This window comes from Nematostella vectensis, chromosome 1, assembly GCF_932526225.1.
Source record: "Nematostella vectensis chromosome 1, jaNemVect1.1, whole genome shotgun sequence".
Lineage (NCBI taxonomy): Eukaryota > Metazoa > Cnidaria > Anthozoa > Actiniaria > Edwardsiidae > Nematostella > Nematostella vectensis.
The window spans coordinates 16,263,134-16,280,424 of NC_064034.1; the positions used below are offsets into that span (position 1 = coordinate 16,263,134).

General features: G+C 37.7%; 2 protein-coding genes across 2 annotated transcripts; one reads left to right on the forward strand and one right to left on the reverse strand.

Annotated features, from left to right (window-relative positions):
• Positions 1-288: 288 nt before the first annotated feature.
• LOC5511121 (proteasome subunit alpha type-5) lies at positions 289-9,888 on the reverse strand. The gene is made up of 11 exons (XM_048728273.1): positions 9,752-9,888; positions 9,563-9,643; positions 5,746-5,812; positions 5,385-5,511; positions 5,202-5,269; positions 4,318-4,425; positions 3,483-3,541; positions 2,983-3,035; positions 2,217-2,266; positions 1,224-1,310; positions 289-710 (listed from the first exon to the last, which is right to left on the reverse strand). The coding sequence occupies exons 2-11, from the start codon at positions 9,589-9,591 to the stop codon at positions 630-632; spliced, it is 729 nt and encodes a 242-aa protein (XP_048584230.1). The 5' UTR covers positions 9,592-9,643; positions 9,752-9,888; the 3' UTR covers positions 289-629.
• Positions 9,862-16,822, forward strand: LOC5511148 (mitochondrial-processing peptidase subunit beta). The gene is made up of 18 exons (XM_001631518.3): positions 9,862-10,013; positions 10,154-10,216; positions 10,371-10,460; positions 11,225-11,311; positions 11,768-11,897; positions 12,432-12,523; positions 13,202-13,308; positions 13,753-13,832; positions 13,905-14,014; positions 14,604-14,708; positions 14,965-15,027; positions 15,127-15,197; positions 15,335-15,400; positions 15,844-15,929; positions 16,086-16,116; positions 16,224-16,281; positions 16,390-16,465; positions 16,584-16,822. The coding sequence occupies exons 1-18, from the start codon at positions 9,936-9,938 to the stop codon at positions 16,646-16,648; spliced, it is 1,458 nt and encodes a 485-aa protein (XP_001631568.2). The 5' UTR covers positions 9,862-9,935; the 3' UTR covers positions 16,649-16,822.
• Positions 16,823-17,291: the final 469 nt, after the last annotated feature.

Sequence of the window (17,291 nt, forward strand, 5' to 3'; positions counted from 1 at the left end):
GAAATGCCCTTGAAAAGAATAGCACTTTCTTTCAGGAGCATCAACAATTTTTTAACAATGAGTAATCTTGCTATGGAACAGTGTGTTACAAAATATGAAGGGGAAGGGGCTATTTGTCCTTCCCCCACCACCACCACCCAAAATTAGATTAAAAAATATTTTACTTCCCTCCATCAGTGCAACAACCACCCCTCCCCCAAACATAGTAACTCTCCCAGCCACACGCAAAGTATTGCTTTTATCTTATTAGAGCTTTTACACTATGTAAAGCATAAAACAATAAGCATCCACATGACGAAGACTTTTTTATTCAACTTTGTTTTCAGAGTTTGCTGATAAAATGTCCTGTGTTACTCAGAGAAATGACCTCACAAAATAGGTGGTTAGAAATGGAATGAAGATAATGTTGCACAGGTTGAAGTAGTGAGCACTGTTTTTGAGCTTGAGTCTTTACATTTTCTACAAGGACCAACTAGAATAAAACTGAGGTTGACAAAAAAAGATTAATTGATCCATAGTATGCATTTGTTTCTAATGCCTGAAAGATTCCCAGATGGTTATGCCAACCTTGACGTGGCAATAAATTGTTGGTAACATGGAGGAAATGCTACTGTTTGCTATACAGTGAGTTACTTGATGTCTTTGACAAGGGCTTCTAGTTCCTCTTTTGTGTGCATTCGGAATTTGTTGTCTTTAGTGACTGTTGCAAGCTAAAAAAGGAAAAAAAATAACAATATTTCAAACCAGTAACAAAAATTTACAAAACTACATCTTTCCTAATTATTCATAAATCTTCTAAATATATTAAAAATTTGTAGGTCACACATGGGTTATATTTGGCTCATACCCTAAGAAAAATCACTAACTTTTCTACACTTATCATGCTTGTTTGATGTTGGTCGAGGCACAGTTGTACTGTATACACCTGTTTCAAAAAACATTGCACTCCAGGCGTTGTAGCCCTTAATGCTTTATGGGTATCAAGTACATGAGCGAAAAATCCAGGTTTGGAAAGCTGTATATATTCTTGTTTATGTAAACATGCGTATGATTCTCAGGGACCAGTATTGAGCCATTTATTTGTTAGCTATGAACCACTGCAGGCTACAGCACATGGATTCTCTAGTGCAACCTTACTTGAAATAAGTTGATAGCTGTTTTTGTTCTGTAGTTATGTGTAATGTTATAAAAAGGTGTGTACAGTATACTGTGCTGATCTTTACCTCCACATTAGTTGCATTGAGTTTCTCCTCCATGACTTGTTTGAGGATTGTCAGTGCTGATTTACAGGCTTCACTCAAAGTCATTGACTGTAACAAAACAAAATCATTCACTTTTTAGTGAGGTAGTGAAAGTATCACCTAGCCCTTTTAAACACAAAGCCAGGAGAATTGACCACTCTAAACACCTACTTACATCTACAACAAATTTTAGTCAAAACAGAAAAAAATCACAATACTTTTTAAAGGAAGTTCCATGATATTTTCAGAGGGGCTTGTGACTCAAGATCAGACTAAAAATCAAAGGTATCTTTTTTTTTCTCATACTGTAGGAGGAGTGAGAACCTTCCCTAGATCCACCCCTGGCTTTCCAACGAAACCATAACCTTTCACATGTAAGGGGTAGCGATGGGTACCTTGAAATTTCGAAAGTGTCACAAAAATTTTGCAAAGTCTCAGAATCTAAGTGTTTTTTAAGCAAGTCGCAAAGTCTGTTTTTTTTTTCTCTCAAAATTTTGGGATCTTCGAGCCTTGTTTTTTTTTCTATGAAGGTCTCGGAGTCTCAGATTTTTAAGCGCAATCTTAGAGTCTGGTTTTGTAAAACGCGATCTGTTTTATTTTGTTACCAGGCTATGGGTTTTCCCTCCTTTTTCGAGTCTTGAGCAGTTCCGCCCTAAACAGAAACTTAAGCAACTGTAACAAGATTGTATTGTAATTCTACTTATTCTTTTTTTTCAACTGCTGTTTATGACATACTTCAAGCAAGCTATCTGAAAACAAGCTTGAAAAAAAACCTCTGGCTCGGTTGTTACAAGGCCGAAAAAAACCCAGGCTCAGATTTCAAAATTTGACATAAGTCTTGGGCTCAGATTCTGAAACGCCCGTCTTGGCCCCTCGGCAAGTCTCAGTTTTACCCATCGCTACACCCATGTACTGTAAACAGTTTGATTGAAGGAATGATAAGCTGCTGCAAAACTGTCAATCAAGGTGGCTTACTTGGTGATATGTTTCCTGTAATGCATGTTGTGCTCCCTCGGAGCCAGAACCTGTCACCAAACACACAGTTAACTTGTCTCCAATCTTAAGGAATAATTGTTATCATTATTGCTATAGACTTGTCTTCCAGTTTCAACATTTAAAAAAATATGTAAAACATCCGAGATGAGTTGGTAGAATGGCCCTTCAGTAGGTTATTCTTCTAATTCCGCCAGAGGGTATTCAAATCAATAAATGATAATAATAAACATTGTTGGAGTATCATATAGACTTGTCACTTTATGGGGGGGGGGGGGGGTGAATAGGTTCGCGGATCAGCGGATTCGGCCCAAAATGCTCACGGATTACGGATTTTGATGATGTTTAAGCGGATTGGCCGATTTTGGAAATTCAGTGGATCACAGATTAGTTAACAATTTCGGCGTGGATTTTGGGTTTAGACTACTTTGACGGTCAAATTTTGGGTTCCAAATGAATTTCAATCAATGCCATTTTTTATCTGTCAAACCATGCGGATCTAAAAATATCTGCGAATCCACGGATTGGCACCGAAAATGTAGCGGATCGGCGGATTTACATAACCCTATTCACCTCTCCTTTTATCAGTCAATAGTTTAATGAAGACTTTTGTAGGTCATGGACTAGATTTCAGTGTCTGTCAGCAATACAAGAAAGGGGCATTTATTTTGTATTTCACACCTCAAATGTGATGCTAATTGGATGATGGGGTACTGCAGTATCACTCCTATGTATTTAATCGGCTTACCTATGGCTTTTGCATCATACTGGATAAATGTACCGGATGGGTCAAGGTGGAACCTGGAGAGTACATGATAGATTGATGTACTTAGATAGAGGACATGAATAACCATTTGAATAACAGGACTGTAGCAAGGGGTGGGGCACTTGGGGCATGTACTCCCATTATTTTAAAAAAATATAAGGAAATGACCAGAAAGGGCGTGGCTATGCCCCCCCCCCTCCTATCTAACCCTGCCTGCTACGGCTCTGAACAAGGACTCTGATTTCTCTATAATTCATATTTTGCCTTTTTTTAATTGACAATTCATCAAGGTTGTAGAGTTACGCATAACTGTTATTATTACTAAATAATAAGCAAGATGTAATTATAACACAATGGAATTTTGATGAGCATGCAGGCTGCACATTGTTCCTGGACAATGTTGTGAGTTGTCTGGCACAAATACAATGGAGGTACTTTATAGCAAGGAATATACAGAAAAGATATTCATGAGTAAAACTTACAGCTGAGGGCCTTTTTCATCAAATCCACCAAACAGAAGGGCTACTCCAAATGGTCGGCTCTACAAAAAGATAAAAATACATATTGCACTTTCAAGTGATCATACTGTATTATATATATATAATACAGTATGGTATATCCATATTATATATCCGTCAAGGGGGCATGTGTTCTTTTGTCTGCACATGCATGTTTTGTTATTGGCAAACATGCAACTGCAGGCAAAAGAACGCGTGCCCCATTGACGGAAACTGCCTCCAATCATCTGTAATCTACCAAGCTACTGTAACAAGAAAGGACAACAACACCTCCGAAACCTACGTAGGTCTAACCGAGAACGAATTCAAGACAAGATATAGAAACCACACCGCCTCATTCCGACACGCTAAACACAGAAACTCTACCGAACTAAGCAAGTACGTATGGAGACAACAACATAGAACACTTTATTTCATGGAAAATCCTGTCATCTCACTCCACCTACAACAGCTTTAGCAAAAGATGTAATCTCTGCCTCAAAGAAAAACTAATCATTATTCGCCAACCCTGGTCTTTTTCCTAGCCCTGTTAACTAGGTAAGGTGAATGCCAATTCATGGCTCATAGATTGGTATTAGATTTTATAATAGTTACAGTACTTACATTACATGTCTGTATTTACACATGAATTTTAATTTATAAGTAAAACAGTGACAGCACTTCTCAACTCTTATGTCAAATTTGAACATGTTCAAAGTGCATGAGAGTGTGTGATAGTATACACTCAAACATTAAGAAAGTTTGGATTCCCATCCAATCTCATCTCCATTTGATCAAGGCTAATGATAAACCGTCTTACCATTGCTCCTTCCCTGGCATCATCATCACCAAATTCTAACGCCAGGTTTGACACTGCTTGTGTTATGCTCTCAAGGCTCATGCTCTCATTATATGTGAACCAATGATTCTAAAAGACAAACCATTGCAATAAAGATGAGCATGTTCTGTATTATTGTTACCACTAGCAATACAAGAACAAAGAACAGGGGGTGTGAAGTGACACGTAAAGATAGGTTGAGGGAGGGAAGTTTCCTCCAGGGAAAGCCAGGGGTTCAGGGAGTTTGGAAAAGCTCTTCACTGAAAGGTCTGTAATAATGAAGGAAAACTGAGTACCACTGCAAGCTAGGACAAACTACCTACAAGAAAATAGATAAAGGAGCCCCCCACTCAAAATCCCGGTTACCAGCCAGTCTTAAACAAGTGTCCATATTTGGGTATAAAAACTGCTTCATTTAAGGCAGAAAATACGGTGTCAAATTTCTGATCCATGTCTGAATATACATTAGCCAAACAGCAGTGAGTCTATCTGTTGTCAGTTTTGTTTTCCATATGAGAGTAAGAGGCAGACATACAGAAATACATAGAGAAGGACAGACAGCAAGAAAGACAGACAGAAAGGGGAGAAAGTGCAATACCTGGGCCTCCACTCTAGCTTTGTCTATCATACAGAAAGACATAAAGAAAGAGGAGAAAGTGCAATACCTGGGCCTCCACTCTAGCTTTGTCTATCATACAGAAAGACAGACAGAAAGAGGAGAAAGCGCAATACCTGGGCCTCCACTCTAGCTTTGTCTATCATACAGAAAGACAGACAGCAAGAGGAGAAAGTGCAATACCTGGGCCTCCACTCTAGCTTTGTCTATCATACAGAAAGACAGACAGAAAGAGGAGAAAGCGCAATACCTGGGCCTCCACTCTAGCTTTGTCTATCATAGTTCTGGAATCTGCAATAAGCCCACTCATGGCACAGCCTGAAATGAGAACATGAACCATTAATTCATATCATTATATTACTAATTGTATTACTATGTATCAATATGAATAGGAAATGCCTGTATCAGTAATGATGGGAGTTAGTTTGCATACCTATATGACTGTCAATTTCAACAATCTTCTCTACGCTAGAGGACTCCATTAAGGGTGAAGTGATTCTTTTCTCAACAGCGAGCACAACACCCTCTGAGGTCTGTATACCAATGGCAGTAGAACCAAGCTGTTGGGGAAAAAATATAAATACTCTCAGTTGGCTGGAACAAGACAACACTTTGTATGGCTAAACAACGCACAATCCACAATGGGGAAGGAGGCCTCCATCTTTTAAATGTACACAAGCGATAACTCTTGCACTGAGCACACTCCTAATGGAGGATTGCACTTTCCTGAGGATACACTAATTTCTAGTCACAAAAATAGCTATACGTGGAATAGACTGTTTAGAGACACTCACCTTAATCGCTTCAATAGCATATTCAACTTGAAACAATCTTCCTTCTGGAGAAAATGTGTTTACACCCCTAGATAGATTATTAAAATTAATAATTTGCCGAGCCGTGTGATAAAAGGTCTCATGACATTACTTAAGAACTCATGTGAAAGCAAATTGATAAAATAGGAACCCTGCTGTTTTAAAGTTCTATAAAGATATATACCCTGTTTAAGATAAATAGCTTTAATGATATACTCTGTCTAGGACAGAGAAAGTAAAAACCCTACTCTATATCATAGGGAAGTACCACCCAGGTCTTATTATAAAAGATTTGGGGTACATGTAGAATGATTCATATAGTGTAATACCTAATGTCGACAAGGCAGGAGTTATCTGCATTCTAGTCTATTTTCATTAGGGAAATAGGTCGAGATGAAGAAGGAAACATCGATGTAAGATGCTTACTTCACAAGTGAATATTGGTGCTAAGGAGACACAAACAGTGAAGAAAGGAAAGGAACAGTTCATTATTCCTTCTCGCCGTGCGTCTTCTTTACGCTGATTTTCACATGCGTGAAAGGCTCTGACACCTTCTTTCCCTCTTTGTCTTCATTTTACTTGTTAGCGAAAAGCTGGCTTTATTATTTTATGCATCTTCTAGATTAAGGGTGTACTGACATTAGTGTTGCTCAGTAACGACGTTGCTACGCTGGTGGCGTTGAGCGCGCGCATATACAGAACAGAATTCGTCATTCCAAGCTTTCCTGAAGTAAAAGCAATAAAAATATGCGTTTCAAGTTCCCAAAAATTGACTTCATGTTGATCTCAGCCTTTTCGGGTGATGATATTTCCAAAGTTTTGTAAAAACGAAGATTCAGCGAAGATTTAGTCAAGCCAACCTTTTTTAAGCCAAAGTTTTCAATTTTCACTACCTGCGCGCGCTGCAAACACTGAACGCTCGCGCACGCACTGAAAATTTTATTTCAAAGTAGCACGCGCTATATCAGAATTTTAAAATACTTTTTCAATTTTAATCATGACATGACGGATGTGTCGGAACACTATTGGAATTTGTTTTTAAACTTTCATAATGTGAGATATCAGTGTGTCTGAGCAGGCCGAATGAGCACGCGCGGGCTTTGTTTCACTTCCGGTTCTGCGTTTTCTAAAAAAAAGCTTTTTTGTCGCCAAGTTATTTCACAACGCAATATTTTTCTGTATTTCTTTTTATAAAATTCTCCTTCATATAGCCAAGCATGGATTTAGTGTTAATCTAACAGAAACCAAAATTATATCAAATAATATGGATTTCAGGACCTTTGAAAAATCATAAAAAAACAATTACTCAATCATTTCTAAAACGCATGCTTGGCTTAATGCGCCCATCCCTCAAGATTCATAAAACCTATTTAATATTTGTTTTGGAGCAATTTTACTTGAAATATTTGCTTTTATCTGTATCTATGACGTCACATTATGACGTCACTAGGTAACGTCATCATAATAGTCAGCACACTTGTGGTGGTCAACTTGGCAAATATCAGACCCTTATAACTTTCCACAAAGCTTTTATGCTATATTCAATTTTCCTTAGCAACAGATGTCAGTACACCCTTAAAGTATGCACAGTACGCAGATTGATAATCAGATTGTTGAGGTTGAACTTGGGTAGTAACAATAAGATGATTGCCCATAGAAATGTTTCAGCTTGAAAATAGGTGTAAAAGGTTAGTCTTAATAGAAGAGTTCCAAACTAGTGTTTTAAATTAAGATGAAGTTAGGGTCCTGAAAACCCGGCGTAATTAATCGATGAAACCGATAATCGAAGAAAATCGATATCAATCGAAATCCATCGATGCTAATCAATCGATTAATATTGGAAATCGATGGTTAATGGATTATCATCAAATTTGTGACCTTTCATCGATTAGTAATCGATGATAGTACCATGATCGATTAATATCGATTTTAATCGATTTTCATTAATTATGATCTGAATGAGCACAAAGAACATAAAAGAGTACAAATGAATCATTTATTTAGTTTACGTTCATTGTTAAAGGCCCTTAATGATACCTTTTTGAAACGGGCAGCAACAGAGTTATAATCCTTTTCAAAAAAGCTCATTAAAAAACATAATTACTATAACATTTCAACCGATATATAAGCCCCATGGCATCAAGTGTTTACATTGTTCTTCTAGTGATAGAAGATTCAAAACCTTATCTGCACACACAAAAGCATATTTTCTTCTTTGTCTCAATTCTAGTAACTTAACAACAGATGCTGGTTAATACTTATGTTTGCTATGGCGTAAGTGGCCACTATTAGACTTATCAGGTAAAGCAACATACATACTAAAAACGCTGCTTCCAAAATCAGTTTTGTAATACACTCTACTAAAAGAAACTCCAGAGTGCGGACACAGTACAAATAAGTAAAACTTTCTATATGACAGCCAAGTGTTTCCAAAAGAAATAAAGTGTGACGTATTAAATAATATACATTATTTTTTCTATGGTAAAAAAAACACTGGAAGCTTAGTAGATGTCTATGCGTTTCACCGACTTTGGAAATCAAAGATTCCTGCCCTTTTGCCTATGGTTACATGTACGTTATTTGCTAACAACTTACAACGGAAGGCTCGCACCTGTTTTGCAAAAGCTTGTGTCTGACTCGCGGAACACTCATGCCCTTTTTCCGGAATGCTTGCGCCTACCTTGCGGAACCCTCACGCTTATCTCGCGGAATGTTCGCGCCTATTTTGCGGATTGCTCACGCTTATCTAGCGGATTGTCAAAAGCTTAGGCCATCCTGGGTTGATTACACAAGACCATCAATGCACTTGATTCAAGAGACAAATCCGAGAGCACGAGGCTTGGAACCACTGACATAGGCAGTTCCATGCTGGAAAAAAGGTCCTAGTGAAACTAAGCCGATTACACTTTATTGTTGGATTATAATAATGCCAAGTTATACTTCATCGAGCACATAATCAATAAGCCTCTCTGATTATACAGATTATAATAGCAGAGATTAGCTGTAATAAAACATGTCGCTGGTCCTTTTCCAGGCTTCGCTGGCCCACCCCCTTTCCCTTTGACGGACCCTTGTGGATCCTTGAATAAAAGAACGAATGCCAAGCTTGCGTGGCAAGATAAGTGAAGCGAGCGGCTTACTATGATCTCTGTCGACAAAACGAGCAAAACATTAAAGAGCATTTCTATTAATTCAACAAATCATAGCTCCACTAATGACTATCAACAACCGCAACGACAGTCTCCCTTCACACAAGCATCGGAGTAAACACGTAATTCGGGAGCCGAGCTTGCGTGGCAAGATGAGTGAAGCGAGCGCCTGCTATGATCTCTGTCGACAAAACGGGCAAAACATTAAAGAGCATTTCAACAAATCATAGCTCCACTAATGGCTATCAACAATTGCAACGACAGTCATTCAGTAAACATATTTTTCGATACACAAACTCACATCATGAACATTTGTTGTCCCCGGAGAATGTTATGAAATAATATCGAAGCCAATCGATGACAGCCGATGATAATCGATGAAATTAAGGAATATCTTCGTGTGACTATCGATTAATCACCGATTACCAATATCAACCGATATTAATCGGCTGATTTCATCGATTAATATCGATTTATCGATTAGCAAACCGATCATCGGTTTTCATCGATTAAGTACGCCGGGTGTAAAGTTCTTACTTTTTATCCCATGAACCCGAGCCTCTCTCGCCATCATAAAAGTAATTAAATCCAGCGACTCTACTATTATTTTCTAAAAAAAACTCTAAAATAACCAGCTTTAAGGTGTTTACCTGTCGTATTCTGATCTCGTAAGAAACATTCTAGACTCGGAGAGATTTCGTTCTTGTTTTATACCACGCGGGGTCTTATGCCTGTCAAAGACATGAAGCCAGTCAGACGAAAAAATAACTTTTACCATGCAAACGACCCTCACATAGAAATTAAACAATAAAGAAGCTGTGATATTGGACATAATTTACCTTTATGTGATGAAATTGTCCAGAAGTGTAATTTTAGAGTAGTTTTTAGGAATGAAATTGAAGTTAGGAATGAGTTTGCAAGATTTTTGAAAGAGGCCTGCGATTTGTAGTGGTCCGCGGTGATTAAAGTGTGTGCGTGCGCAGTCTGACCCATTCCTTCCCGGCCGGTTTCTTCATCTTCATCATGGCGTCTGCGATGGTGTCTCGGTTAGCCTCGAAAAGGTTCAGTTATCTGACGAATGTTCTCTCCAAAACACACCAGGTTAGACTAGAATTATTAACTGTTAACAAATATATTTTCCAGGCCAAAAGTATGATAGAATACTGTTGTATTTCTTGTGTTAGGCTGCAAAGTTTACCGTTGTTGCATCACTGAAAATCGTGATTTTGCTCATGTTTCAGGGGAAAGCCGGTTTTTTGGCCTGTAAGAGATACCAGAGCTCGCATGCGTTAACCTATGAACAGGTATCAATCATTGATTATCTAATGGCTAACTGATCTTATTTGATTATAATGAGTTGTTGTTTAATGTCTACTTTATACCCCTACTTCTTCACTTGTTGGATAATTACTCAGATCGGTTTTGTCAAGCATAACTAATTCTTATTACAATTGACAGTCCCTATACAATGTCCCTGATACAAAAGTGACAACTCTCTCGAATGGCCTGAAAGTGGCAACAGAGGATTCTGGGATATCCACGGCCACGGTAAATACAAATAATACAATTTCGAATTTTCTAGTATTTACTGCAGGTGAATATAAAATGACTCCTACCATCAAATTTAAAATAGTAGGATACTTAAATGTTTTTGTACATCTTCATGATTCTTCTAAATGTGTGTGAACAGTAAATGTGTATGTGTGTTTTGCAGTACCTTAACACAGGGCCTGTTAGGGGGTATCCTGTTTGTACCCTAGGGGCGTGAGGGGGCTAGTTAAAGCCCTTATAAGAACAGCTCAGTTTCTAGTTCCACTATGACCGCTGGACTCACAGTAAGGACGCATAAATACAGTGTAAGCCTCGACTTGAGGGAAATGTCATGCGGATACCAGCGAGAATCCTCTGAAACTTGAAATTAAACAATGCAAAATCATGTGAATACTTCATGATCTCGCTGGTATTTGCAATCGATTCAATTGAAACCGAGGCTTGCACTGTATTTATGTGTCCTCAGTGCCTATGACCATCCTGCACAGTGGAACTCAAAACTGGACTATTCAACATATAGGGCTGAATGAGTAAGAGCCCTGAAATAAGCTATTTGGGAAGCTTGTAATAATCCACATATCAATGCACCTCTTGGCCCCTTGAGAATTGTGCACATGTCCGTCTGTACTGTCGAAAGTATTCTGTTCATTCTCTATAGGCGCTTGTACTCTTACCATGTGATGATATGTAGGTTATATATCTAACTGTTCTACTGTGACCATGTTGATCAAGGTATCTAATAGTGAATCTTCTTCGCAAAGGTTGGATTATGGATTGATGCTGGCAGTAGATTTGAAACAGAGGCAAACAACGGAGTGGCTCATTTTCTAGAACACATGGCATTCAAGGTAATTTTAATTTTAGCTGAAAGGACTGACATTTAGGAATATAGAAAATGGGTAGCAGAGAGTTCAAGAAAATCAGAAATAGCAGATTAAGGTAACTATAGTACCAGAATAGAAATACCTACTGGACAAATCTTTAAAATTAAATAGAAGTACCTACCTGCTCTTTACCTACTCTCTCTTTACTGTGACTAACATTGTGCCAGAATTTAAGAATATATAGTGCATGATAAGCTTGTATGATACAAAATTTTTCGCCAAAATAATAAGCCTACCAGTACTTCTATTTGGCACTGCTGAGTACAGAAGTGCCTGGTAAGATGACTAAAAATTAGCCACAAGGGAACCTGAAGTCAGTTTGATTTACTATCATTGATTTAGAGTTATCGGGGTTCCTCTGTTCTTCATTAGACATATCACAGCTTCACAATCTGTGCTGATAGAGAGTCTTTTATATAGGGCACCAAGAACCGCTCCCAGATGGACCTTGAACTGGAAGTCGAGAACATGGGTGCTCACCTGAATGCGTACACCTCTAGGGAACAGACCGTTTACTATGCCAAGGTCTTCAGCAAAGATATCCCTAAAGGTGTGACAAAATATGCCAATCTAACTAAACAGGATTCAATCTCATGAGGCTTGATAAATTCTCAGCATGTGTGCATAGTTCACACACACAAGCTTTTGCTAATGGTTTCTTTTGCCTGCTTGTTCATAGGTGTACTGGATTTTTCTTTACCCACAAGATCTTATTTTGTGGTCAAGTAATTGTTACTCTGTGGGCACATTTTGAGTTCTTTTAGTACAATCCATTTCAATAATATTCGCCTACCTGAAGAGTGTAACCTGAAAAAAATAATTAGAGATAGCTTTATAAAGATTTTCTAAACTGGATTATTTTACCATGCCCACAGAATTTCTTTCTAAGAGCACATAATTTATGTCCATGATGGACACCTTGCCGAGTGTACAGGTCATGCAATCCAGCTTTTTCTTGAAAATTATACCCTTTTGATCATAAAATGTTACATATTTTTGTTCTCTGTGTATATGTGTTTTTGTATGTAAACCCCTTTTTCCTGACCTTTTGCTGATCAGCTACTTATGGTACTTTATTCTTCAGCTGTTGACATTTTGGCTGACATCATCCAGAATTCCACCCTTGGAGAAGCCGAGATTGAAAGGGAAAGGGGAGTCATCCTTCGTGAGATGCAGGTTTGTCTGTGAATGCCTATTTTAAATAGCATTGAACCAACAATGTACTACTGTAACTCTACATATTTTGACCTGTTTACATAAATAGGTGTAAATAGTTCTGGGTATGCGCCGGATGCTTTGTTACTTGGGACCGAAAAATATAGCATCCATGTTACTCTGCTGATTTTTGCTCACACAGGTCATTTTACTATACACAGTATTCTAGCTTTTGCACCTTTGTTTCTTGTTTTCCTGAACAGTATTCTATCTTGTACATTTTGGGTTTTTTTGTTTTAAAATTTTGGTTTCTTGTTTTATTTCAAAGTGTTCAAGCTTGTACATCTTGGATTCTAGTTTTAATACACATTATTCTAGCTTTTGCGTCTTTGTTTCTTGTCTTCCTGAACAGTATTCTATCTTGTACATTTTGTTTTTTTTGTTTTAAAATTTTGGTTCCTTGTTTTATTTCAAAGTGTTCAAGCTTGTACATCTTGGATTCTTGTTTTAATACACATTATTCTAGCTTTTGCATCTTTGTTTCTTGTCTTCCTGAACAGTATTCTATCTTGTACATTTTTTGTTTTTTTTGTTTTAATACACAGTATTCTAGCTTGCACCTCTTGGATTCTCGCTTGAACATCATCGATTATTGTTTTACAACACTAGCTTGTACATGTTGGTTGTTTGTTTTTGTAGGAGGTTGATACCCAGCTGGAGGAGGTGGTATTTGATCACTTGCATGCTACAGCTTACCAGGGGACTGCTCTTGGAAGGACCATTCTAGGACCTTCTAGAAATGTCAAGTACGTTCCTATCATATGTTTTGACATGAGAAAGTCTTGAGGTACAGCACTGAGAGGAGAAAGTAAAATCTTTAGGTGTAAAAAATATAGGAAGGCTTTTGTCTGGCTTGCACAATCTCAATCTCAAAATCTTGGCCGAGGCTTACAGTATTTTCCAGCTCTTGACACAAACAAGCTAGAAAATTGTGATAATGTAGGATTTGGTGACATACGCCGGGAAAGAAATAGCAAATGAAGTGGCAGAAAGAGACTTCAATAGCCACTGCTGTACATCAACTGCATTCAATCTAAAAAAGACTATGAAAAGGTGATGGCGCAAGTGGTTTGGGGTAAAGAGAGAAAAAAATTTTTTACATTCTTTCTTTGTGTCTGTTGTTTCTAGTTTTGGGTGCTGTTTTTGTAACAAGACAGTGATAAGGCAACGTCATGTTTTTTTTTCCATAGGAGTATTACCCAGCAAGACCTGAAAGACTACATCAACAAGCACTACAGTGCACCCCGCATGGTGCTGGCTGCTGCGGGAGGTTTGTATACAAGCAAGGCAGTTTAAAACTGATTGCACTTTCCTGAGGTTCTGATCCTGTCGATTTGTGTAGGTGTGAACCATGATGACCTGGTCAAGCTGGCTGAGAACCACTTTAGCGGGCTCAGATCAACATATGAGGAACAAGACAAAGTAGAGCCCTGCAGGTTCAGTGGCAGTGAGGTATGATCTCATTATTTCTATTTGCACCTTATTTCTGAGAAACGTGATAGGAAGGTCACCTCTCACCTCCAAAAAATACATATTGTATGTAATAGTCAAGGCTATGGTAACAAATATTCATTTGGTTTTAATGGCCATGTTACCACCCCCATAAATCTAGACAGAAAAAAAGGACAGTCAAACCAGGTTTGTTGAATCAAATCAGTCTGCCATCCAAGTAAAACATTGAACTCACATTTAATAAAATCAAATGCAAGTTGAATGGCTTGTTGTAAACTGCCCTAATGTGCAGCATCTATAAGACCTTAGTTACAGTATTTCTTTGTTTCCAAGTTATATGGTGTACATACGACAAGAGCTGACTGATCATCTGTGACAATTCATTGCAGAAAATAAAAAAAATAACTATGATATATATTATAATATGATATCTGACCTCTGTCAGCATTTTGTTTAATTTTCACAATTATTTAAAAATTCTGCTCTCAATAGTAATCAAAGTATCATAACCTGATATTGATATGTTATTTTCTCTAGTGTGCACTACACTTTTCTTAACTTCAATCTTTATATTGATGTGTTATTCTAGATCCGTGTCCGTGATGATGACATGCCCCTTGCCCATGTCGCCATGTCAGTCGAAGGGTGTGGCTGGACACACCCTGATTACTTTGCCTTGATGGTTGCAAACATGGTAATGTCTCTACTCGCACATATAGCACCACCATTGTTTCATCTGCAACAAGAATGTATAGATTTACTATGTACTAGATTTACAAAAATAAAGATGTGCTTTTAAATGATAACCCAACCCTTATATTGAAATTCTTAGTGGATTTAATGTAAAGACTCTTGAAAATGCAGCTTAAGCACAAGTTAAATAACATCAGAAATGTTCCTTGTAGTCTATTAATGTGCCTAAACATCAAACTGACTTTCCCCTTTTACAGCTTGTAGGAAGCTGGGACAGGTCCTTCAGTGCTGGTAAAAATATTGGCAGCAAACTTGCTCAAGTGAGTACTGTACTGAGATCTCCTTGTTAGTTAACCAGATTGATCCAATATTATCCCCTTTTTTCTTTTTACTGATGTTCTTTTCTATTTTTTCACCAGCAAATAGCCCAGAACAACCTCGCTCACAACTTCATGTCCTTCAACACATGTTACACTGACACTGGTCTTTGGTAAGAATTCCTTCTCACAGTAGAGAAAGTATTGTATAAGAAGTTTGGCAGCCTCTTTTGTCTACGTGGTTTGACTTTTAGTAACAGTACCCCAAATTATTATTTAGGTCACTAAATTTTTTATTACTTGTTCCTAGGGGTATCTACTTTGTCTGTGACAAAATGAAGATTGATGATACCATCTACTGTATACAGCATGAGTGGTAAGTGACCAAACCAACCTTGGCAGGGATTAAGATAAAGAAAAGACAAATATAGTTTCCAAATTTTAAGACATTAAGCAAAGGAAAAGGCTTTTGTCTGGCATGCCACAATCTTGATGGGAAAATACAACCTATAATTGTGAATAATTGTCAGCCTTTCTTGCAATGTTATAAGTTGAAAGACTGGTAGTCATCTCATACTTGAAAACTTATTCTTTTGTCTGTTTGAAGATCATGAAAAATTGAGTGGTTTGATATTGCTATGTAACTCCTGTAATTAGAATCACCAAACTCTGGTATTCAACGTTTTGGACATTTAAAGTTAAAGATACAATACCTGTATTTCATGTATCATATTCAATGTTTCAAAATCTTGATAACTTCGGTGTTTGGGCTACATCTGAAATTTGAAAGCATAATAATCTTGTTGTTACTGCACCCAGGATGAGAATCTGCACAAGTATCATGGATCATGAAGTAGCAAGAGCCAAGAATCTCCTCAAGACTAACATCCTTATGCAGCTTGATGGTAATTGTTCTAATCTCATTTCTGTACTTTATCGTAGCTTATTCTTCCCTCTTACACCTACCTACTCTTTGGTACATGTAAAATGATATGACCTATATTTTAGTATGTATACTACTGTTATTGCTACTAAATAAAAACAATTTTTGTCTCCTTTAGGATCTACACCAATCTGTGAGGACATTGGAAGGTATAGTTATCATATAAGTATTACAATTTTCGTTGTTGTTGTACTGTTAAGCTTTGGTTTTACCTTGTGTTTTCATGACACTCACGTTTTGTCTTTCTCTTTCTCAGACAAATGTTGACATATGGCCGTAGGATACCCCTTCCTGAGATTGACATGAGAATTGAGGTACTTTTTAATGGGTGGGGGAGGGAGGACTATGATCCCAAAAGCAATTAGATAGGGGGGATCATACCCTGGACCCTTTTTGAAATACTGTAATGTTACTCTTTTCAGATGATAGATGCCAAAACGGTCAAAGATGTAGCTACAAAGTACATTTATGATCGATGTCCTGCTGTAGTTGGTGTTGGTAAGTGATCAACAAAAAAATCAATATATACTACTATTATTGAAGATGCTGATGTCTCATTACCATAACATCATGTATGTTTCTTGTTTATAACATTGTTTATGTTTCTTGTATACAGGTCCAGTTGAACAGTTGCCTGACTATAACCGTGTCCGTGGAGGAATGTACTGGTTGAGATTGTAGTTCTGCCGCCATGCTGAATATATAATAGGTTTTTGTGTTGGCTGTCAGTGGTGTTCTCTGACACATTGTTATGCACCTTCCACAGCTTCTAACTTGATCCTAACTTGTAAACTAAAGATTGTACAACTGAAGGGTTATTGGTGCATTTTAATAAAAATAAATATTGATAAACTATCCTGCTAAATGTGTAACCTTGATCTCCTCAGTTGAAGCATGTTCATCATGGGCAGTGCTGGCAAAAACAGCCAAAACTACTGTCCCGGCAATACTTATGCCTACATGGGCACATGCACTCTTATCTTAGACATAACGACATAGACATAGCGACATAAGAGAAAAAACATGTTTTTCTTAATGTCATTATGTCCATGTCGTTATGTCGGGCTAAACATAGTGCGCATGCCCATGTCGTTATGTTGCTAGTGTGCACTAGGCATTAGCTGGCTGTGTTGGCAATGCCCCAATATGGAGTGATGCTCTCTATCAATATAATGGCAAATTCATGAGGAACGTTTTGTGTTTCCTTTGAATACAGGGCTATCAGGAGGCACCAAGCCTAGGTATCTCTTAGTTTTGGTTATTTTATTTATTTAGTTTTGCTTTTCTCATATTCACCCAAAGTGCTTCTTAAATACCAGGAGCT